At 43.3% G+C, this 23709-nt stretch overlaps 2 protein-coding genes across 7 annotated transcripts in view; both read left to right on the forward strand.

Annotated features, from left to right (window-relative positions):
• The window catches only part of FHIP1A (FHF complex subunit HOOK interacting protein 1A), a 271128-nt gene that overhangs the window by 180060 nt on the left and 67359 nt on the right, over positions 1-23709 (forward strand). For all 5 annotated transcript variants that reach the window (XM_082652865.1, XM_082652864.1, XM_082652863.1 and 2 more), the window contains 2 exons: positions 10919-11077; positions 13218-13304. In XM_082652865.1, the coding sequence (XP_082508991.1) occupies positions 10919-11077; positions 13218-13304 (246 nt within the window). The remainder of the gene's footprint in view (positions 1-10918; positions 11078-13217; positions 13305-23709) is intronic.
• Positions 1187-3348, forward strand: LOC309821505 (biorientation of chromosomes in cell division protein 1-like; the record flags this gene model as incomplete). 2 transcript variants are annotated; one of them, XM_082652874.1, is made up of 2 exons in its annotated part: positions 1187-1548; positions 1746-3348. In XM_082652874.1, 2 exons carry the CDS (start codon positions 1187-1189, stop codon positions 1828-1830), a joined length of 447 nt encoding a protein of 148 aa, XP_082509000.1. In that variant the 3' UTR covers positions 1831-3348. The 2 variants fall into 2 exon arrangements, with proteins under 2 accessions (XP_082509000.1, XP_082508999.1); XM_082652873.1 differs by having other exon boundaries at positions 1187-3348.

Here is a 23709-nt window from a genome sequence, read left to right on the forward strand (position 1 = left end):
ATCGGCAGGTGGACTCTCAACCACTGCGCCACCAGGGAAACCCTATAAACTCTTTTTAAAGAATATATCTTAAGGCAAAAATGTAACGTCTCACCCTGAATCTAAGCCTCTTTGGAATACGTTGCTGTATTAGTTTTCTACTGCGCCTGTAACAAATTACCAAAAACTCTAGCGGCTTTAAACAACACAAATTATTATCTTACAGTAGTAGTGTCTTGCCGTAGGTTAGAAGTCCAGAAGGTCTCACTGGGCTAAAATCAGGATGTCGGCAGGGCTGTGCTCCTTTCTGGAGGCTCTGTGGTGAGTCCGTTTCCTTGCCTTCTCCAGCTTCTAGAGGCTGCCCACACCCCTTAGCTCATGGCCCCCTCCCCCATTTTCACAGTCAGCAGTACTGCGTCTCTCTGACCATCCTTCTGTAGTCGCGTCTCCCTCTGACTCTGCTCTTCTGCCTGCCTCTCCCACTTCCACAAGGACATTGTGTTTACCTGGATCATCCAGGATTTAAAGATTTTTAAGATCATCTCTATTTAAAGATCAGCTGATTAGCACCCTTAATTCCATCTGCCACATTAATTTTCCTTTGCCATGGAACCTCATTTGTTCACAGGCTCAGGAACCAGCATATAGACAGGTCTGGGGGGACCATTATTCTGCCTACCACAGTTGCCATATTCATTCAGTTTGGAGGGCTCTTGAAGAGATTTGATCAAGAACACAGCATGATCAAAATTCTTGTAGGAGTTTAATCTGACTATGTAAGTTTGGGAGTTGTGGAGGAAGCAGGGACACACATTAGGGTCGAGAAACAAGAGTGGCAGGAATGAGAACGTAAGAGAGGAGCTGGATCTGAGCAGTGATGTGTAGGCAGCAGCTCATTAAACAATGAGGCTTTTTTGTGCAGGGGCTCTGCAAAGGTTTGAGTTTGGGCTTACTTGAATTGTTTTGGGTAGTTCTGCTATTAAAGAGGGAGTGCAGGTATTAAAACAAATCATCAAAACATTTGCGTGGACCGCCACCTCTGCTGCCTCAGAAGCTGCCGTTGCCGCCGTCCTCGCCGCCACCCTTTCCTCCTCCCCCGCCGCCGCCTCCTCCTTCTCCGGCCCCTCGGCCACCTCTACACGACCCAGGCCCTCTGTCCTTGAGAGGAATCCGTATTCAGTCTCCTTCGCGGGCCCGGGGCGCAGCCATGGCGGACGGCGGGGGCGGAGGGGGCACCGGCGCGGTGGGCGGCGGCGGCGCCGGCCAAGCCTCGGCGGGAGCGACGACAGGCGCGACGGGAGCCGGTGGGAGCAGCGGCCCCATCAACCCGGCCTCACTGCCTCCCGGCGACCCGCAGCTCATCGCGCTCATCGTGGAGCAGCTCAAGAGCCGGGGGCTGTTTGACAGCTTCCGCCGGGACTGCCTGGCCGACGTGGACACCAAGCCAGCTTACCAAAACCTGAGGCAGAAAGTGGATAATTTTGTGTCAACACATCTGGACAAGCAGGAGTGGAATCCTACGATGAACAAAAACCAATTGCGAAATGGTCTGAGGCAGAGTGTGGTTCAGTCAGGGATGTTGGAAGCTGGAGTGGACAGAATTATTTCCCAGGTGGTGAATCCCAAACTAAACCACATCTTCAGGCCACAGATAGAACGAGCAATTCATGAGTTCCTGGCAGCCCAGAAAAAAGAAGCTGTGCCAGCACCCCCTCCAGAGCCTGAAAGCCAGGACCCTCCAGCCCCATCCCAGGATGCTTCCTAAGAATATGCCTGACACGTTTTGGAAGCTCCATTGAATTAATGGTGAAGAACTGGATTCAGTTACATAAGAGTACAACTTCAGAGTGAAGACAGGCCAAGGTCATCACTGATTTCACAATTCAACGTTGACTGTGGGGCGGTGTCCAGATAAAGTAGGGAGCAAATGGGCCAGTAGGAGAGTTGACCATGTGGGCCCCACATCGTGCTGCCGTCTGGCCAGCCTGTCCAAGGGGTGACACCCACTAGACACTACAGATACATTAAGAAACACTACATCAACTTGGGGTTGTCCTGAAACAAACCTCTGTACTTGAACTTAGAGACTGTGTATGAATTTTAGGGTTTGTGCTTGGGGATAAGCAACAGCTACAATGAAGGCACATAACCAGTCCCAAAGATGCAATTTCAAAGAATGACAGTAAAGGTTAGCCAGGAGTAGGTATTTGACAATGCTTATTTGATACTGTTTCTCAGAGTTTCAAATAAGAGTGTACAAGCCGTTAGCATCAAATAGCTTTAAGGTTGTTGTGACCCTCTTGTCCATGACTCTTTAGCTTCCGTTTCCTTTCCCCTGTAAGAGGTGTCAAAACATGGGACCCTAGAATGCATGAGGAAATGTAGAATTAGGTGTAAGGAAAAACATTTGCAGGCTCTCTGTCCGGGGCTGCTTCCTATCCTGCAAGGGCTAGTGAGTCTTGGGTGTGTTTATTTTATTCTCATGTTTGTGTTTTTTAGAAGGTGAATAATTAATAAGTGGCTTAAGTTTTGTAATTAAATCATTTGATACTCTGAAAAAAAAAATTTGCGTGGTTCGCCTGTTCAGTATCTACATGTCAATTTTAAAAAGGTACCATTGGACTTCCCTGGTAGCGCAGTGGTTAAGAATCCGCCTGCCGATGCAGGGGACACGGGTTGAGCCCTGATCTGGGAAGATCCCACATGCCGTGGAGCAGCTAAGCCTTGTGCCACAACTACTGAGCCTGCGCTCTAGAGCCCGCGAGCCACAACTACTGAGCCTGAGTGCCACAACAACTGAAGCCCGTGCACCTGGAGCCTGTGCTCCTCAACAAGAGAAGCCACTGCAATGAGAAGCCCGCGCACCACAACAAAGAATAGCCCCCGCTCGCCACAACTAGAGAAAGCCCGAGAGCAGCAACAAAGACCCAACACAGCCAAAAATCAAATAAATAAATTTATTAAAAAAATAAATAAAAAGGTACCATTCACAAAAGCATCATGATTTATCTTGAACAAATCTAACAAATATGTAAAAGGCCTTCACAAGGAAAATTATACAACTTTATTGAAGGGCATAAAATAAGATAGAAGTAAATGGAAAGCCCTGCAGTTTGTAGATACTGTGTAGAGGACACTTTTCTGCAAGTCAGTCCATAAAGTTAATGCAATTTATGTTTTACAACTTTTTATTATGGAAAAAAGCAAAATACAGAAAACTTGGAAGAATACTAAGATGAACACCATGTACACACCGTTTAAATTCAAAATTGTTAATATTTGTCATACTTCTGTATATTTATCACCTATGCCCTTTATTTGTTTTGCTGTGCCATTTGAAATTAAATTATAGGCATCATGTATTTTAACATGTATCTCCTACAAATAAGGACATGCTCCTGCATAATCACAATACCATTATTACACTAAGAAAATTATACAATAATTCCATAATATGATCTAATATCCAGTTTCCCAATTAGGCCCAAGTGACTCTTTTTTTCATTTTGGCTGCATGGCACGGCATGTGGGATCTTAGTTCCCTGACCAGGGATGGAACCCCTGCTCCCTGCATTGGAAGCGTGGATTCTTAACCACACCCGGGTTCGATCCCTGGTCTGGGAACCAGATCCCGCATGCTGCAATTAAAGATCCTACACGCGGCAACAGAGATCCCGTGTGCCTCAACTAAGACCCGGAGCGGCCAAATAAATAAATAAATAAATTTTAAAAAAGCAAAAACACAGATTGGGAGAAGATATTTGCAACACACATAACTACGAGTGGTTGGTACCCAAAATATACAAAAATATTTGTAATACTACAAATTAATAAGAAAATGAGGAAACATGGGTGAAGGATACGAGCAGATATTTCCCAAAAGACCCCAAACCTGATAAATATATGAAGATATGCTCATCTTCTCTAGCGTCAGGGAAATACAAATGAACCCACAATGAAACACCAGGTCATGGCATCAGAGTCGCTAACCATTAGACATCTGATAACACCAAGTGCTGTCAAGGGGGTGGAAAAACAGGAACTCTTGAGAATATAAATTGGTACAATAACGCAGGAAAGCCATATGGCAATATTTAATGAAATTGAATATTTGCATACCATGTGATCCTGCATCTTCACTTCTAGATATCTGCCCTAGGGAAATCTGGCACATGTTTACAAGGGTACATGCACAAAGATAATGTATAGCATTGGGGTGCGCGTATCTTTTCGAAATAGTGTTTTGTTTTCTTTGTATAAAAATGGAATGAAATTTTGCCATTTGAAACTGCATGGATGGACCTGGAGGGTATTATGCTTAGGAAATAAATAAGAGAAAGACAAATATGTCTTCACTTATATGTGGAATCTAAAAAATAAAACAAATGAAGAAATATGACAAAACAGGAAAAGACTCACAGGTACAGAGAACAAACTCATGGTTATCAGTGGGGAGAGGGCTTGGGGTCAGGGCAAAATAGGTGAAGGGTACAAACTACTAGGTATAACGTAAATAAGTTACAAGGATGTAATGTACAGCACAGGGAATATAGTCAATATTTTATAATAATTTTGAATGGAGTGTAATCTATAAAAATATCAAATTACTGTGTTATGTTGAAACTAATAATATTGTAAGTCAGCTGTACTTCAATAAAAAAACAGTGAATCACATTTATTAGCATGTAACTGCATCTACATGTGTGAACACCAATAAACCTAAAAACAAAAAGCATAAAATCTAGAAACATGAAAAAGTAAGTAGCAAAAGGTTACATATAGTATGTTAATATTTACATAAAATTTACATGAAGTTTTAAGACGAAATCTTAGTGTATACTGGCTTTTGGATACCTATGAATACAGTAGAAGTACAAAAACAAGCACAGGAGTAATAGGTACTAAGTTCAGGACTGTGGTTACTTTTGGGGGCAAAGGAAGGAGGAGGGATGGTAATGGGATTGGAGTAGGGTTTAGCTCTATTTGTAATGTTTTATTTTTAAAATAATAAAGAGCACTCTGAAGAAATTATGGCAAAATATTAAAATCTTAAATCTTGTGGATGGTTTTCTATTCTATTATGTTTTACATTTTTGTAATATTTCATATTTTACACATTTAAACATATTAGGACTAGAATGGAGCATGCTTTTAACGTTTAGATTTCCACTTACTAAGTTATAGGCAGATTTCACTGAGTAGTTGTTGCTTTCATAAAAAAAGTGTTTTAAAACACTGTACAGTTCATTAAAATTAGAGGGAAAACATCTCCAGCTGACCTTATTTGCCAGAATGGAACACAGAGCTTCCTTGTGCTAAGTTGCCCCTCAGGATAGATCCCATAATGTCGTTTGTACCCAGATTTCTATAATTACAACTGACAACATAATTAAAAAAAAAAAGACCTCTTTATGTTGAAGATAAAAGCATACACTATTAACCATCCAGCTAAGGACCACAGTTGACAAAAAGCTTTCTCTAATTAGTATGATTGTCAAAGTGTGTTAGCATCAGGCTTTGGGAAGAGTAATGACTCTTTCAGGAAACTGGACCACTTTTGGAAACTTTTGTTCTGTGGTTGATAGGAAGAGCTTGCTGGTTCAGCTGCCTCTTGTCTCAAGCTGTGTTTTCCCAAGAAAAGAAAGAGAATGAGGATACTCTAGGGAACTATTTAGTGCCAATGAATGGTTGACGAGTATATGACCGTAGCTTCTTTTGATTTTTTTAAACGGAGTATTGATGATTAAGCCCTGTTACTTGTTACATATTGGCAAAAGTCGAAAACAGCCTACACATACATTAGGAAATGCAAATTGAAATAAGCCACCTTTCGGTACACAGCCGCAGGTAGAAAGTTATTTATCCCATATCTAAAATTTATGAGGCTCTTTATTTCGGCAAGTTGTCACATATGGTCCCCACCAGGTGTTTTGCTGCTAGCTTCAGACTAAAGCCATCTGCTTACGATCTTTTTGTTTTTGCTGAAATTAACTGGGTACTATTAGACGCTTAAAGTTAAAGGGGGACGGACCTTTCCAGATTGCTCACTGCTCTGTGCACATCATCTCTCTTCCCTCCGTCGGGAGCATTGCTGTGTGTAAACCATCGTGCCTTCCTATTTATGTGCACGATTTCCTTCAATCCTTGCAGCAGCTCAGTGAAGAAACTGAACTTTCAGGGACTTTCTGCCTGTGAATGGCAGAGACAGGTTCAAAACCACGTTAGTCTGATACTGAAATCCATGGTCTCAACAATTACCATGCTATACTGCCGTCTGGGAAGTGGTTTGCTTTTTTAAATTGTCTGTCATCCTTGTGGTTTTATATGGTGATTTGTTTTTTTAAGACTCTTGAGAAAAGATAAATTAAAAATACTGGGTTATGGGACTTCCCTGGCGGTCCAGTGGTTAAGATTTCACACCCCCAACGCAGGGGGGCATGGGTTCGATCCCTGGTTGGGGAACTAAGACCCACATGCCTCACGGCGCGGCTAAAAAAAAAAAAAAATTAATACTTAATCTGTTGGGAATAAATACAGTGTTTTACAGTTACTTTTTTTGTGGTCAGGATCAGTAAAAGGCTAAAAGAGTGGATGAGCATTTTAAAAAAATTCGCTGTTGAATGTCTATATATTCTTACATTTTTAAGGTAAAAATTAAACTTGAAAGGAAATAGATTGTGCCATCAAACTCTTGGAAGAATTACCTGCAGACCTGTTGCTGCCCCTCCCTTCCCCTCTTCCTGTTCCCACAGCACCACCTGCATCTCTTCCTGGAGTAATTGCCTTTCTTGCATTTATTGGTTGATTGGTGGTCTTCTCCATCTCACCCAGTCTGACTCGCTCAATGCTCTTTCCCCAGCACCGGCCTGACACGGTGCCTGGCCTGTCGTTGGTCTTCTAGAATTATATGTGTATTGGATGAAGGAATCTGAACTCTGAGCAAAGTCTTGGAAAGGATAAATATTTAGCAGTAAAGATTTGGAATCTTGCTCTTAAGCCCGTGTAGTCCTCTTTATCGTGCAGACTGTTTTCTTCTGTGTTTCTTCGTTACGCTGGAGACCATTGCAGAAACATTCTCTGGCTCTGCTTCCAGGGGCGAGCACATGGCAGGAGTGCGTGTCCAGCGGGCACACCGCACTGTCCTCCCGCACAGGCGGGCCGTGTTCGCATCTCAGCCATGCCCTTTTCAGAACACTCTTTTAAAAACAAGTGAATATTAGGTATGTGTTCTTTTTAATTACCGCCACTGATGTATGTAATTTGAAAATTAATGTTGCTGTAATTATACTGATAGACTGAATAGTTATTCCCAGCTTCTTAGTCAGACAAATTAAGCTGTCTTTATGAATTCTTTTTCAAAGCCTCAAAGTGGTTAAGGAATCGGGAGTATGCAGAATTAAAGCCTTTGTTCTGTGGTTAATTTAGCATGAGTTAGCAAATGTAATCGATTTTAAAATGTGGCATCAAGATTAGATTTCCCTTCAAGGAGAACTTTTGGTCTCTGTTCTCTCTTGCCAGCAGTTTCTAATTTATAACAAACAGCTCACTTGGGGTCACATTCAAAACTGGAAATTAAGTGATTTGTTTGGGTTTGCTGACAAGGAGCTAAATGCTTTTAAATCGGGGACATTCTCCTCTGGGACCACAGATGCCCTGATTTTGAAAGAGATACGTGCATTATCTTGTCTACTATCGTATGTCCCGTACTTAACATAGTACCTGGCCTGACGGTGCTCACTGATTTTTTTTTTTTTAGATGAGTGAGTGAATGAATGAACGAGTAAATCTAGGTCACTAGGAAATAGAACAGAGAAATGTATGTAACCTTTCTGTTTCTCCACTGTTGAGACGGTTCGTGTCTTTCTCTCGCTGCCCTCACACTCCACTGTGAGCTCATAGCCCCTATACCCACCCCTCCCCCATCCCGCCCCTCCCCCATTTGCCCCCTGGCGGCGTCTGGTTTCTCTGCACTGAGACCTCCAGGTGACCAATCCTCAGGCCCATCCTCTGTTGTTGACGGATGTGTTACTCAGGGGAAGTACTGCTAGCGTCTGACTGGGCAAGTCACCCACTTCTGCCGTGTGGGTGAGAATGAACACGTCAGGCCAGGTGAGATGGAGAAGAGGGCTGATAAATTAATAAATGCACGGAGGACAGTTGCTACACAGGGAGCTCCAGAGGGTGCTCTAGGATCAAGACGGGGGAGGAGAGGCAACAGTTTGTAGGTAATATTTCCAAGTTCGGCACGCCGGGATCCACACCTCCTTTTTTCAAATTAAATGTATTTATATTTTATTTTTGGCTGTGTTGGGTCTTCGTTGCTGGGTGCGGGCTTTCTCTAGTTGCAGAGAGCAGGGGCTACTCTTCATTGTGGTGCGCAGGCTTCTCATTGCGGTGGCTTCTCTTGTGTGGAGCTCGGGCTCTAGGCACACGGGCCTCAGTAGCTGTGGCACTCGGGCCCAGTAGTTGTGGCTCATGGGCTCTAGAGTGCAGGCTCAGTAGTTGTGGCACACGGGTTTAGTTGCTCCACAGCATGTGGGACCTTCCCGGACCAGGGCTCGAACCCGTGTCCCCCGCACTGGCTGGCGGATTCTTAACCACTGTGCCACCAGGGAAGTCCCTAAGGAGTATTTTTGATGTGGACCATTTTTAAAGTCTTTATTGAGTTTGTTGCAATATTGCTTCTGTTTTATGGTTTGGTTTTCTTGGCCCCGAGGCGTGTGGGATCCTAGCTCCCCGACCAGGGATCGAACCCGCACCCCCTGCACTGGAAGAAGTCTTAACCACTGGACTGCCAGGGAGGTCCTTATACCTCCTTTTGACTTTCTGTGTCTGACACCAGGCACTATGGATTATTTTGTTATAGCTCATGGTCTAAACCTCCCTTCCCTTCTCTCTCTGGTCTGTATAGCTTGGGGTCTCATCGCCATGTGGACAGCTCCAGGGCTCCATCTCTAGTCCAGGTGCCTCTCGTAGGCATCAGACCCACACACTGTCTGCTGGACTCTCCACTGGGCTCTAGCTCTGTATTCTGTCCTACAGAACCCTGCAGGATCTGGCTCCAGCGTACCTGCCAGGCTCCTCCCATCTCTAACTATATGCTCCAGTAATACTGCACTTCTCTTAGTTCCAGAAGGTGCCATGTTTTCTTGCTCCTTTGAGCTTTTGTACATCCTTTGCTTGGAATATTCTTCTTTCCAACATTCTTTTTCTGGCTAACTCTTATTCATTCTTCAGCAGCTTAGACATCACTTCTTTTTTAAAAAAATTTATTTATTTAATTAATTTATTTTTGGCTGCATTGGGTCTTCGTTGCTGGGCGTGGGCTTTCTCTAGTTGCGGCGAGCGGGGACTCCTCTTCGTGGTGGTGCGTGGGCTTCTCATTGCGGTGGCTTCTCTTGTTGCAGAGCATGGGCTCTAGGTGCACGGGCTTTAGTAGTTGTGGTGCGCGGGCTTAGTTGCTCCGCAGCATGTGGGATCTTCCCGGACCAGGGCTCGAACCCGTGTTCCCCGCATTGGCAGGAGGATTCTTAACCACTGCGCCACCAGGGGAGCCCGACATCACTTCTTCTGAGAACATTTCCTGCTCCCAACACTCCAAGTCTGGGTTTGTATATCCATGGTGACATATTTTCTATTAAGTAGTTTGAGCATTTATTACACTGTTATAATTGCCTGTTCATCTCTTATGAGACTGTGAGATTAGTGAATACTTTGCTGTTTCTTTTCTGGGCCTAATTCAGAATGGAATGTTTTCTTGAATGTTTCTATCCCATTTGAGTTTCTTATAACCTCAGGGTTTACCCTAGAGCAACCCCTTTTATAAATCACTTCTGTGTTTCTTTCTGGGCACTTCCTGTCCATCCTTTGCACATCTACCGGATCAGGAGCCCTAAGGTGCTGTTTGGCTAGCATCACTTCCCCGTACTGTGAAATTCATTGTTTTCCTTGGTCCTGTTCTCCACAAGATAAAACTACTAGGCAGTCGACATGTGTGTTCCTTTTCTATATTTCTGTCTCAATTGATGCATCTGCATTTTCTTAATGACCAAGCTGGATAAAGTGACAGTTTGGAGTTCTCACTCACCGTCACTAACTGAGCCCAAACACTGTCAGTGTCATTTAGAAACCGAGCAGGGGAAGAAAGTAAACCTTGTGAGCTTTGGATTAATACTGGATAGGTAGGTATGATAGTTAGCTCACCCTCATGTCCACCTTACATGTGATCCTCCCCTTTCTTTACTCCTCTTTTTCCCACTGCCGATGCTTCCGTGTAGACCCATTTTACCTCTGTTTGAAGTTTCGTCATCCCATCTAACTGACCTGTGACCCCCAGTTCTTTCTTCTTGCTATAATTTGTGGAGATGAGATGAAAGCACTCTCTAAACTGGAAGCACGCACGTGTCAGTCATGAGCTTTAACATGCCTGCAGGAATCTTTCTCATAAAGCTACTCATGCTGCCCGTGTGAGATCTTCTGTCCCGGGCCGCCTCAGTCCAGGGTGTGTCCCCGTGGAACGGGGGGTGTGGGTCATCTCTGTGTGTGCACTCAGCGTCGTGTAATAGAACGCACTGTTTATGAGTTCGCTCCTCTCCTGCATACCTTGGGTGCCGGAACCATGTTTTCTTCACCTTGCATGTGTCTCCCTCACTCCCCCTACCACTGCCCAGCATAGGCCTGGCACGTAGGAGATAAACAACCTGTAGAATCGCGTAGGTATTAGCCGAAGACCTCTGGTGCTTCTGTTCCCTCTGCTGGAGTTGTCCTTCCCTCCCGCCTCCAGCTGTGGAATCCTTCCTAGCTGACAGCCTCTGATGCTGGAATACCTCGCCACCTAAAGTACAGTCTGGACCAGTGGCAGTGGCATCACCTGGGAGCTGTTTGTTGCAGGTTAAGAACCTGGGGAAAGTGTTTATTACGTTTTTATTTCTGAACACAGGTGCTTGCGACCGGGCTCAGTGGTCTGTACTCTTCCCTGCCTGCCAAGCTGGAAGAGAAAGACGAGGAATGGCACTGCCTTCTGAAGGACGACTGGGTCCTGCTCCCTCCTCTGGTCCAGTTCATGAACTCCCTTGAGTTCTGCAACGCCGTCATTCAGGTGGGAGCAGGCAAGGAACCCTCTGTTGTGGTCCATTCAGGATACAAGCATTGTGAAGGATCAGTTGATAAACATTCCTTTTCTTATTTCAATAAACGTTTATGGAATACTGATGCTTTACTTTAAGCCTACTGAATGTTCTCGAATGAGTAAAAGTGTTAGTTTAGAGGTTTCTGGGTAGTTTCAATTGAGAAAAAAAGAGTAGATTTTCTTTACCTTCGTTATAAAAAGTGTTAATTCTGTTTTGATTATCCACTTAACTATCAAAAATAAGTTCACTGCCTGACTCAGTAAATAGATATTTTTAGGCTTCTAAGTACTCCAAATTATACCACTTTCACTTCAAGGTCTTCTTGGGAGTCTACAAAGGAAAACACTTTATTTTGCTTAATGGTGCTTACTGCATAAAGAATATTGTTATTCCAATTGAATTTAGAAGAAGTTAAGCATCTTCTTAGCAACACAAATTAAATTTGGTTTGAAATTGGCCTGCTTCGGGGAACAACCAACCACTGAACTCTAGTATATTGGCTTTTTGATTAGATTTTTACCTTCAGATTTCTTGTTACTGTTTTCAGTAAAAAAAACCCAGATTTTATAAATACACAAGGGTGTAGTAGGTTTTCATCAAAAAATGTTTTATTTCTATATAGCACAAATATTACCTTAATCTTGGATTTATTAAGAAATCAAATTTTCTTTATGGTGATTGTAAGGTGAAAAATGTTAGTTATAATCTGTTTATCTACCAAATAAAGAAATGGCTTCTGGAAGAAAATGCAAGTAAATTACTTTAGTTCCCATCTCATTTTTATTGCTAAGGCAAAGGAAATTTTATTTATGTATGAGATAAATGGATTGCATCTTAAGTTATTTTTTCCTTTAACATTACAGTCTGTCAATATTTTCTTGCAGAAGAATGTGGAAATAAAAAAGATGGAACTATTAGTTTCTCCCCAAATGTACACAGAGAGAGAGATTGTCAGTAATTTAAAGATCTAGCCTCACTTCCCTAGAAATTGCTTTTTACTTTATTGTTTGATGCTATTTTTATTTTTTTAGAGAAGGAGAAAGCTAACGGGCATGGTTAAGAACAGAGAAATGATACATTTTGTATCATATTTTGAGATTGAAGCCATATACTTTTAAGATTTTTTGTTTGGGGGTATAAGTGAAGAGATTACAGTTGACCCCTGTATCTGCAGGTTCCACAGCTGTGGATTCAACCAACAGAGGATCTGAAAATATTTCGAAAAAAATCCAGAAAGTTCCAAAGGGCGCAAAACTTGAATTTGCTGTGTACCAGCAACTATTTACACAGCGTTTACATTGTATTTACAACTATGTATATTGTATTACGTATTATACAGTAATTTAGAGATGATTTACAGTATATGGGAAGACGTGTGTAGATTATATGCAAATACTGTGCCACTTTATATAAGGGACTTAAACATCTGCCGACTTTGGTATCCTGGTAGGGGTGGGCATCCAGGAACCAGTTCCCTACAGACACCCAGGGATGGTTGTAATTATAAAAGATATTAGTAAGGCTTATCCATGCTAAATATATTTTGAAAATTAAATATAGGAAGTGTTGTACCTCTGATAATGTTTTCTGCTTTTTAACAGTATCTTTTTTATGAAAAAATTTTCTAAATGCTTTCTTCCTCAATATAAATGATTATCAGAAAATGCATTTTCAAAATGAGAATTTTTTTTCTGCTACCAAAATGAATGTTTTTAATTGTCTATTTTGACAGTTATTATTATTTTTTTAATTAGTCACAGGTTGAGATAGGACATAGAGGAAGTTATGGAGCAAAAATTATACTTTCCAGTTTGTCGACTTTAATTTATGAGTCCCTATACATAATCAGTCTATTTATTATTGTTTTTTCAGATAGAAACTTAAAATTACCCGTTTTAAAATTTGAAAGTCCAGGCTGTTTATAATGGGATAAACCATCTGGAAAAATTACATGTTGGTTTGAAGTCTGCGTTTTTCTTTAACCGTGGAATAAATGGCCAAAATTTGGATTTCCTTCTTGAATTCAGGATGTACACGGAAATGGTTGATTTTAAGAAGACCTAAAGATTGCGCTCCTTACCTTTTTCATGACTGCCGTTTCTCTCTTAGGTGGCTCACCCCTTGATTCGTAATCAGCTCGTCAATTATATTTACAATGGATTCTTGGTACCAGTCTTGGCTCCAGCTCTCCATAAGGTCAGTGATTGGCTGATGTAATCTTCTACCTGTTTCTAGTACAGCTGATGGAAACTGAGGAAGGTGAACACAGTGTAATTGACTTGATGGCGACTTTAGCCTTATTTTCCTTCTCATTCCATCCATATTCCTTACCAGTATCAATTACAGGTCTTAATGCCGGCAACAGCTTAAGTCTGATGGGATCCATTTGATGTCATAGAACAGGACATTGTGAATGTCCAGTAAGGGAGTCTAAACAAGCATTGGCAACTGGACTGGCTCTTGGGTCTACTTGAGTTCATAGGTAGTGGCTACTTGGAACTCTCTGTGAAGCTGTCCTCTGAGCTTAAGAGGTCTGTCATAGAGAGTGTGAGGCTTCCTGTGGACATGGAGAGGGGCGCTGGTGGCACAAGTGCCCTGGAGCTGCCATCTACTTAACAGAACATAGTTTTTTATTATAACAGCTTTGTGACAGCAAAAATTAAAGCGAAGCCAAGTGAAGTTCCCATCAAAGGTTGGCTGTCTCATTAGCATCACTCTGAATTCCTTATGACGCTCTCATTTCATGGAATAAATCGACTGATATCTTTTCTATTGTGAGCTATCAGGAGACATCGTGGACCTAGCATTCTAATTTTAAGGAGTTTTCTTTTTTCACTAAGTAAAGACACATATACAGTACTTAGTTCAGAGGCTCCTTGTCAAGTTATTGGCATTGACAGCCCTGGCAGGGAGAGAAGCAAGGAACAACGTATCACGTGCCTTCTGATGGAATGCCCACCTTTGTATATCTGGACGTTCCACTTCCATGGGCTCACGTTTTATAGAAGCTAAGAACACCTGATCATGATAACTTGGAAGCCTGGCTGTGGTGATGATGGGAGTTCTCGTTTAGAGCAGCAGGTCTTGGTGGAAGATGTTCACCTCTTATCATTTAGTGCCTTTTGAGCACAGTAGCAATATTTTGCCAAACAAACAGGGTACTTGGTCTGACTAGGATTTTTGTGTTACTTCTGGGTTCAGGAGGTAATCTTGGTTGTGATTCCAGGTTTTTTCACTGGTTTATGGGAACCAAGGAACCAAGTCTTTGAAATTAAATTTGTCTTGGGAAATATGGGACACATCTCTGGAAAATACAAACCTTGTATTTGTTTCTACCTTGTCCTTCTGTTAGTACCTTGCTGTTCTGGAGGAGGGGAGGGTGTCTGAAGGTCTCTAAGCCCCTGCATGGAGGAATTTTCCTTTATGGGGGAATAGAATGGTGCCCTGGAAATTCTTTGACAGTAATTATCCACATACTCTCTCGCGCATTCAGACTTTCTTCCTCATTTATTCCCATCCTTTTTCTCATTGACCAGCTGATATAAAATTATTTCCCAAGTCAGTATTATAATAGTGATCATTGTAATTATTATTTGTCCAGGACATTTTATGTTATTATAATTAGCGTACCTTAATGTTACAAATATTAATGATAACTCTTTATCTACAATCGAGGATGAGATCCACCTCAGAGAGCTGTTAGGAGGCTCTGACTGGTCTCTGAGTACTTCTCCTTCGTAGCACTCGCCACTAGTGGAATTAACTCATTCAATGTGCAGGACCTTGTGTAATGTCTCCACAGTGCTCTGCCTGCTTCTTGAGGGTAAGCCGCACACCCGTCTTGTCGCCTGGGGAATCTCCAGTGCTGAGCACAGTCCCTTAGACCTGGGGGTTGAATGAACAGCACAGGTATGGAATGATGTTTGTTAAAGTGCTGGGCGGAGTGTTGGCACTCAGTACATTCCCAGACAGTGGTTCCTAGAGAAAAATAACAGCACCTACATGTGTTAACTAACATTGTTCTCAGTTATGCCCATAATTAACATATGAGATTGAAAAATCATGAAGTTGTTAATACATGCTTATTGGGGGAAAAAACAGTCAATACTGAATATATAAAATACTAATATATAAAATACTAATACTAAGCTAGATTTGAATTTCCCATCCCTAATAATATTCCTTAACTTTTACCCATTGCAGACCATTTCTCCCAGGGCTATTTAGCGACTAGGGAGAATATTTCCTTCCTAATTTATTTCGCTCCCTGCTTTTCATCTTCCATTGTTTGTGTTTTTATCACTTAGAATGAGGAGGTTTAGGACGAAGCAGGGCAGAGGAGGAAGGTGAACGGCCTCTCCGCTGACTCTCAGCTCCCTACGTGGCTGACGAAGAGAAGAGCCTCTTGTGAGCGGCACGACAGGGGCTCAGGGCGGAGGAGGGAAGTGCAGGGCTGGGTGTTTCTGAGGAGCTCCCAGGGGGAGCAGACACACTGTGTGTCCTCGCCTTTGACCCGGGAAGGGACACCCGGAAGTCTCAGGGCTACTGGAGCGGCTCCGGTCCACATTTCTCATATTCAGTGTCCCTTGCCTTGAGGCTTATTTAATACCCTACATAAATTTCCTTTGTGGACTATCTCAGCTCCCAATTTACGTCTAACATTTTAGTTGCCTGCAATCAATGGAGGCAGTTTGCAGGAGTGTGTCATAAATAGTATAGATAAATTCAGGTTTAAAAATTTTCCCACATCACAGTCAATACTCATAAACAATATTTCCACAGAATTTCTTAACCAGAGATGAAGTCGTAACAAAGGGTTGAGGGCAGTAAAAGGTGGGTGTGGGGCTTTGACAAGTGAAGATCGTCTCCACCTTTCTTCTCCCCTCTCTGGAGTCGCATAACGTCACCCTGCCTCTGCACGGGTCCTGCTCGGTGCCGTCTTCATCCCGCGCTGGGGGATGGCCGTTTATTCTGTGTTGGTGCAAAGGAGTATCTGGTTTGTTTGTTTTTTTTAAAGGGCTGCATAGTTTAGCGTGTCTATATAGGCCCACAATCCCTTATTCACACTCAGACATTCAAAAAGCTCTGAAAACTGAATGTTTTTAATAATTCATATGGCAGTGCAGTCTAACCTTTGCTGAACTCCTTTGGTGGCAAACCCATACCTTCACTGTCTCTAGGCAATTTATTTTTATACCACTTGTTTCAATATTTGTATGTTTTGTGGAGGACATAGTACAGTAAGTCCCCTACATACGAACCTGCAAGTTGCGAATTTTCAAAGATGCAAATGTGCGTTCGCGTGTCCAATCACATAAGTTGGCTCACGTGTCTGGCATACTTTTCAAGGTACTGCACTGTAAAATTAAAAATGTTTTATTTTTTGTGTTTGTTTTTTATGTATTATTCGTGTGAGAAGTATTATAAACCTATTATAGTACAGTACTAATTAGCTGATTGTGTTAGTTGGGTACCTAGGCTAACTTTGTTGGACTTACGGACAAATTGGACTTATGAATGTGCTCTCGGAACAGAACTTGTTCATATGTAGGGGACTTGCTGTATTAATGTATTTGATTGTAGAGTTTTGCGCCAGACCTGCTGGGTTTGTTATGTCAACTATGGCAGATGTACATATTACTTCCTGAAAAGTTTTGAATTCCAAAATGCACATGGTCTCCAGGTTTTGGACAAGGGATTGAGAACCTACTTTGGACATCTGGGGAAGGATACATTTCTGGAGATAGGTGAAAACCATACTTTGTAAAAGTCTTATTAAAGAAAATGATACCGTGTTAATATAGATCATTTAGGAATTAGATCCAGCCATACATACAGACATCGTATTGTATTGGGTTGGAAAAAAAGTTCATTTCGGGTTTTCCTGTAAGATGTTATGGAAAAACCCAAATGAACTTTTCGGTGAACCCAATATAAGACTGGTTATTTATGACCTTAGATTCATGGGACCGCCCTTATTCAGCAAAAGCTAGTTCTACTGTCTTTATATGTTTAACATCAAAGCTCAATTTTCAAGGCTGAATATTTATTGGGATGGTTGTATTAGTCTGGGTCCTCAGAGGAGAGGATGCCGAGGTAGGATTAAATGTGCAAGGATTTTATTAGGGGAAGTGCTTGTGAGAGAGAAAATAGGAAGCAAGGTGGGGAAGGCTGGGGGAGCTGTCAGACTGCAATGCAAGCCTGACCCCGGGTGAAGGGAGGGGGGAGAGGTTGCCCAGAGTGTCTGAGACTTCTGTGCAGTGTGAGAAAGGCCTTCAGAGGAGGCCTGCGTCTCCCAGAACAGTTCTGCCTTAGCATCCCTAGGTAGAAGCTGCCAGTCTGCGCACTGAAACAGTGTCACTTCTGCCATGTATTATTGTTCCTGGTAGTCGCAGAGCCCACCCACTTTCAAGGGGAGAGGACATAGACCCCACATCTTGATGATAGGAATGTCAAAGAATTTGTGGCCATATTCTGGGCAGGTTTACCACAGTCACCACCCTGAGACCGAATTTGTGCGTAAAGGGTCCAAGAGCTATATGCAGAGACCCCCCTGATAAGAACCAGGAACCTCAGACGTGGGTCACAGCCAATCTGGGAGGGAGTCAGGGAATAAATAGCCAAACTTCACTCTCCTTCCTGCCTCCGATCTCCTGCTGGACTCCACTGGGTGAACCAGATGGAATCCAGGTGGCAAGGGAATCATGGAGAAAATTGGTGCATACAGGTGAATTGGGGCTCAGAGCAGGGTGGAAAAGATGAAGAGTGGGTATGCATGGGCAAGTGGAAGCCATCAGCACATGTCTGTACTCGCTTCAGCATTGTAGAGTGTTCATCAGCAGTGAGAGATGGCAACTGTAAGAGCGTGTTTGGGTTTAGTGCTTAAGTAAATTGCGGCTTAAAATTTTCTAGTAACACATAAGAAAGTACAATTTAGAGTTACTGCCTAAGACTGTATATTGATCCTTATTCTCTGGAACCTAAAACATAGTTAGACTTTAGTGTGACAGGCAGATATGCCAACAACATACGAGACATGAATAAACAGCAGAGCAATATCTCAAGCACAGGTAACCATCACCAAGTCAAGCTTATCATGACACGGATTCACACAGAGGCAGGGTGTGTGGTGGAAGAGTTCTAGACCATGAGGCAGAAGATCTGGGTTCTAATCCCGGCTCTTGTATTTACTGCTGTGTGACCTTGTGCAAAGCTTTTAACCTCTCTGAGTCTCATTTTCCTCTGCTGCACGGTGGAGATAGTAACACTCCTCATGCCTCAAACATGAGAGCATTCTTTTTTTTTTAACATCTTTATTGGAGTATAATTGCTTTACAATATTGTGTTAGTTTCTGCTGTATAACAAAGTGAATCAGCCATATGTATACATATATCCCCATATCTCTTCCCTCTTGCATCTCCCTCCCTTCCACCCTCCCTATCCCACTCCTCTAGGTGATGACAAAGCACTGAGCTGATCTCCCTGTGCTATGCGGCTGCTTCCCACTAGCTATCTGTTTTACATTTGGTAGTGTATATATGTCCATGCCACTCTCTCACTTCGTCCCAGTTTACCCTTCCCCCTCCCTGTGTCCTCAAGTCCATTCCATGAGAGCATTCTGAAAGCAGTATACTATCACACGCAAAGGTATTATGGTACTCACTCCAGGACAGAGTCTGCCATCTCATATGCAGGCAGAGGGTAATATCGTGTGTTCAAAGACCACTTGGTGAGTGTGCGCTGGGTGCAAAACATGTGATCAGACCCTGTGGGGAGATGGAGGTGACTGAAAACCCCTCTCATCTCCGTGGAGCTTGTGATCTGGGAACCAGGAGACGGACAGGCCAACCACAAACTCCAAACAAAATGGACTAAAATAAGTGCCATGACAGAGAAAGCAGCAGGGGCGGGTGGGTGAGGGGTGCGCTGTGACACGGAGTAGGTGATGAGGGAGAGTGACTGGGTGCTGACCCATGAAGGTGAGCATCTGGGGAAGGACATCTGGGGACAGAGCGCTGGCAGGACCCAAGACTCGGACGCTGTGTTTGGATACACTACACCCGGAGTGTGGCTGTGCAGGGGAGGCCCAGGAGGATGGGGGCTGGGCAAAGGCCCTACCCTGACTCCCAGGGCAGGTGAACTCTTACGTCCATAGCAAGGAGTTTCAGTGCAGGGGGCTTCCTATGGTGAGGCGCTCAGGGACAGTCCGGTGGGGACAAAGTTAGGTCGGCGGGTGCACTGGCATTTTGGGAAGCATGGTGGGGAACTGAAAAATCAGAAAGGAAGGACTTTCAAGAGAAGTGAAGGGTTGAGGGGAAGGGGCTGGAGAAAGTAGGGATGCAGGGAGTAAAGGTTCCAAGGAGAAGAGGTGGTCCCGATCACCAAGCATCAGATCCTCCGATCTGAGAGAGCAGACTGCTGCTCCCCGGGTACCACCGCCAGCGTTCCTCTCGCCACGTCATTAAATGCACTTTAAACATTTGTTTAAAATATTGGGATTTTAAAGAATCGCTTTATTTACAAACCTGAGGCTTCTGACTCCTGGACCAGAGTTGCCTGCTTTCCCTCTGACCTCCACCCTCCAGACTCTGCTGTTCTCCTTCAGAGTCTGTCTGACCTCTCTCCTTTCCTGCCCTACGTGTGGGTGTGCCCAGGGCTTGGGCTCTGCTGATTAGCCACCAGCTGGATCCCTTTGCCTGAGTTACCTGCCATGCCCTCAGACGTAGAATATCAAAAGCAACACTCATATTCTCTTTCTGGGCCACCTGAGCGCAGCCTCTGCACAATTCCTTTGTGTGAATGACATCATTTCCCCTAGTTACCTGGTCTAGAAACCTTGATTATTCTTGAATCTCTTCTCATGCTCCCCGCTGCTACAAGGCCAGCCTTTTCCCATAAGATTCTTTAGTCTGATCCTTTTTGTTTCTTCTCCCAACAGTGTCCATGTAGGTCACCCTCTGTACATACCTCGACCACACCTTGACATGGGTCTCATTGCTACGACTTCTTTCTTCAGGTTGTTGCACCCATAGCTACTGGATTAAGTTTTCTAAACACATCTTTAAATGCACCACCTTCCTCTGAAACCTTGAGTGGCTCATGTCCTAGGTCTCCTCAGTGTGCACGCTGCTCCAGGGCCCCCCTCCTACCCGCCTCGTTCTTATGTCGGGGCCTCTCCTGTACTTAGTCTGTTCCCTTCGCTTGTTCTTCTCCTGTCGGGTCTTACTGTCTCTTCAATGGGTAGCCTAAATCCCACTCCTGCCTGCAGCTGTCCCTGACTTTGGGGCTTTAGGCTGTCTCTTGTCTAGAATCTGTAGCTCAGTGTCTGTCAGTGGTCATTGGAAACTGAGCATTTGCTACTGTCTCTTGTTCAGCATATTCTTGGCATTTGACTCTGTTTCCCCACCTCTATCTGAAACCCCTGGAATAGTCTCTATCTGCATTTCCCAAACAGTGTGCCAAGGAACCCTGGGCTTCTTGGTGGGAGAACTCAGTGAAAAGTGCCTACATTTATGAGGGAAATACAGTGACACCTGTTGGACACCACGTGAATTAACTAACTTGAAATAAGCCAGTTTCTGCATTAAATATACATTCCTTTCAATATGGGCATACTTTCTGCAAAACCGAGTTTTTGTTGGGTGCTGTGCTTAAAAGCAAGTATCCCATGAAAATCCATGTGGAACAGGGTGGGAGGTTGGCAGTGTCCAGTCTGATTCTGAGGTTCGAGTGCCCAACAGGAGTTAAGTTGTTAGGACCTAACCACATAGTAAGTTGTTTGGACTTAAATCCATAATAGATGGGATGGTTGGGTATTTCTTTTGGCTTAGGGGTGCTGTGAAAAATTACTGATATACTGAAGGTGCCAGAGACTGAGAAAATTTCAGAACCTCTGGTTTGTGTTGTATGTTTTTTGTGCCTCTATAGCAGGGTTTGGCAACTACGACCTGTGGGCCAGGTCGGGCCTGTGGCCTGTTATTCTATATCCTGAATGTTAAGAATGGTTTTTACATCTATCTACAGATGAATGATTAGACAAAAACATGGTATATACATACAATGGAATATTATTCAGCTTTAAAAAGGAAGGAGATTCTGGTACATGCTACATCATGGATGAACCTTGAGGACATTATGCTAAGTGAAATAAGCCAGTCATAAAAGACGAATACTGTATGATTCCACTTCCATGAGGTATCTAGAACACTTAAATTCATAGACACAGATTAGAATGGTGGTTGCCAGGGGCTGGAGGAGGGGAAAATGGGGAGTTGTCTAATGGGTAGAGAGTTTCAGCTTCGTTAGACGGAAAGAGTTCTGGAGGTGGATGGTGGTGTTGGTTTCACAACAATATGAATGTGCTTAATACCACTGAACCATACACTTTAAAAAGATTAGAATGGCAAATTTTATATTATGTGTACTTTACCACAATTTTTAAAAAGAATTTTTTTACGCTTTTCCAAGATTTTTTTTAAAGGAGTATATGACAGAGACTGTATGTAAATTGTGAAATCTAAAATATTTCCTTTCTGGCCCTTTACAGAAAAAGTTTGCTGATCCTGGCAATAGGGGTAGCATGGTGTCCTGGACATTTTAGGTGATCAATAAATGTTTGAGGAGGATGATAATAGTAGAAGAAGGTCTCCAGGTAGAGAGAGATGCCGCCCCCCACCCCCCTTTCTTTTTTTTTTTTTTTGAACGTAGTGGTCAGGCTGAGGAGCCACAGACAAGCCCAGAAGTGGAGCAGGCTGATTGGCTTTGTCACCAGCTTAGAGGAATCTTTGTCCAGACTGTCGATTAGGGGCCCTGGGCTGGCGGGAGACCAGTGGATGTTTGGCAGTAGGAGCCAAAGATGGCTTCAGTGCTGCCCTGGCCCCAGCAAGGTTACAAGAGGGGGCGGAGTTGCATACAGAGCATGCTGGGCTCTGTCATATTATTTCTGTCAAGTTTCTTGTAAACTAGGATGTTCTGTTTTGTGGGTTATTTTGGCTCCTTTATCTGGAAACTGTGAGGGAATTAGGGCAGAAGTTTGGGGCTCTCTGTGGTGGTTGGAGGTGGAGACCTTGAGGGGAGCGTGCTGAAATAAAGGATGGATGGAAGGAAAATTAATGACACACCATTCTTTTCCGATGGCAGCTCACAGGCGCTAGGTGCAATACCCATGACCTCAAAGAAAGCCCGTACCTTTGGATTTTGCAGAGAGCAGCCAGCAGTGTTTCATTCAGCAAATTATTCCATACACATGCACTTGGAAAAACAAGCAAAAACCCCACCAGAAACACTGATTTTTCCACCATCTCTTGTGTGCTAAAACCATGTTTGAACAATATATACGGGTAGACTAGTTTCAGCCATTTCCTTAAAGGCATGCATGTGTGCTGGCTTCTTATAAGCCACTGTGGAGCCCATTTGTTTTATATTTTTTTATTTTTATTTTTTTTTCCTTCCCCCTCCCCATATCCTCAAGTCCATTCTCTAGTAGGTCTGTGTCTTTATTCCCGTCTTACTCCTAGGTTCTTCATGACATTTTTTTTTCTTAGATTCCATATATATGTTAGCATATGGTATTTGTTTTTCTCTTTCTGACTTACTTCACTCTGTATGACAGTCTCTAGGTCCATCCACCTCATTACAAATAACTCAATTTCGTTTCTTTTTATGGCTAATATTCCATTGTATATATGTGGCCCATTTGTTTTAGAATCTCATCTTCCAAACACACACATACATATTCATGATCTATATCCTGTGAGCTCAATAATTCATGGCTTATTGACTTAGGCTGATGGATGGAAGTTTTTTGGGGACTAGAGAAGAAAAGATGGAAATTTTGAGAGGCTGGGAGCAGCCACACCTGTGAGTCTCCCACTTGCTCTTTGTGTGTCTGTGGGTGCAGTGGGCGGGGACCCCTTTAGAGCCCAGTGGGGCTCCCACTAGCCAGGGATGTTTTTGACTTTCATGCCCAGTGAAACTAGTGACTGAAGATTTTAAGAGCAATTGCGTGCCGTCTTCAAATTATCACCGTTAATGAGTGTTAATGAGCTATAATTGGGTGCTGAGTGTAGAGGAGGTTTACACTGGTCCCTTCTGCCGGTGTTTCAGTCTCCAGCGAGGAGTGGACGGAGCAGCCTGTCACTTAACTGTCACTTATATCCGTCCTTCTCCACGCATCTCTTGTCTGGGAGATGGTGGGGGGGCTCGGGGTGGCAAGAGTGTAGAGACAAGTCCCCTCCTTGCTCTTCTGGCAGACTTCCTGTTGCATTTTTGGATGCCTAGCAGGTTGGTGCCCTTCATCACTCTGCTATCATCTATGTCACCTCCAGAAGACAAATACCGTGACGTTTTATGTCTGGTTTCCAATAATGCTGTAAAATTTCTTCGATCAGGTCATTCCCCTTTCAGTGGGAAATTGGAAGGAGGAGGAAATTAGGATGCCATCTTGGCCCTGGAAATTTGAGATTTTATCTTTCAAATCTGGTGGTTCTTTGCTAAATCTTTTATAGTTTTCCGTTGAGTCATGGAGCTCTACACTAGACTCCAGCTCTGGGGTGAACCGTACTGAAAACTGTAGAGGGATCATATTTTGGTCTCTCCCTT

This window comes from Grampus griseus, assembly GCF_964374135.1.
Source record: "Grampus griseus genome assembly, chromosome: 4".
Lineage (NCBI taxonomy): Eukaryota > Metazoa > Chordata > Mammalia > Artiodactyla > Delphinidae > Grampus > Grampus griseus.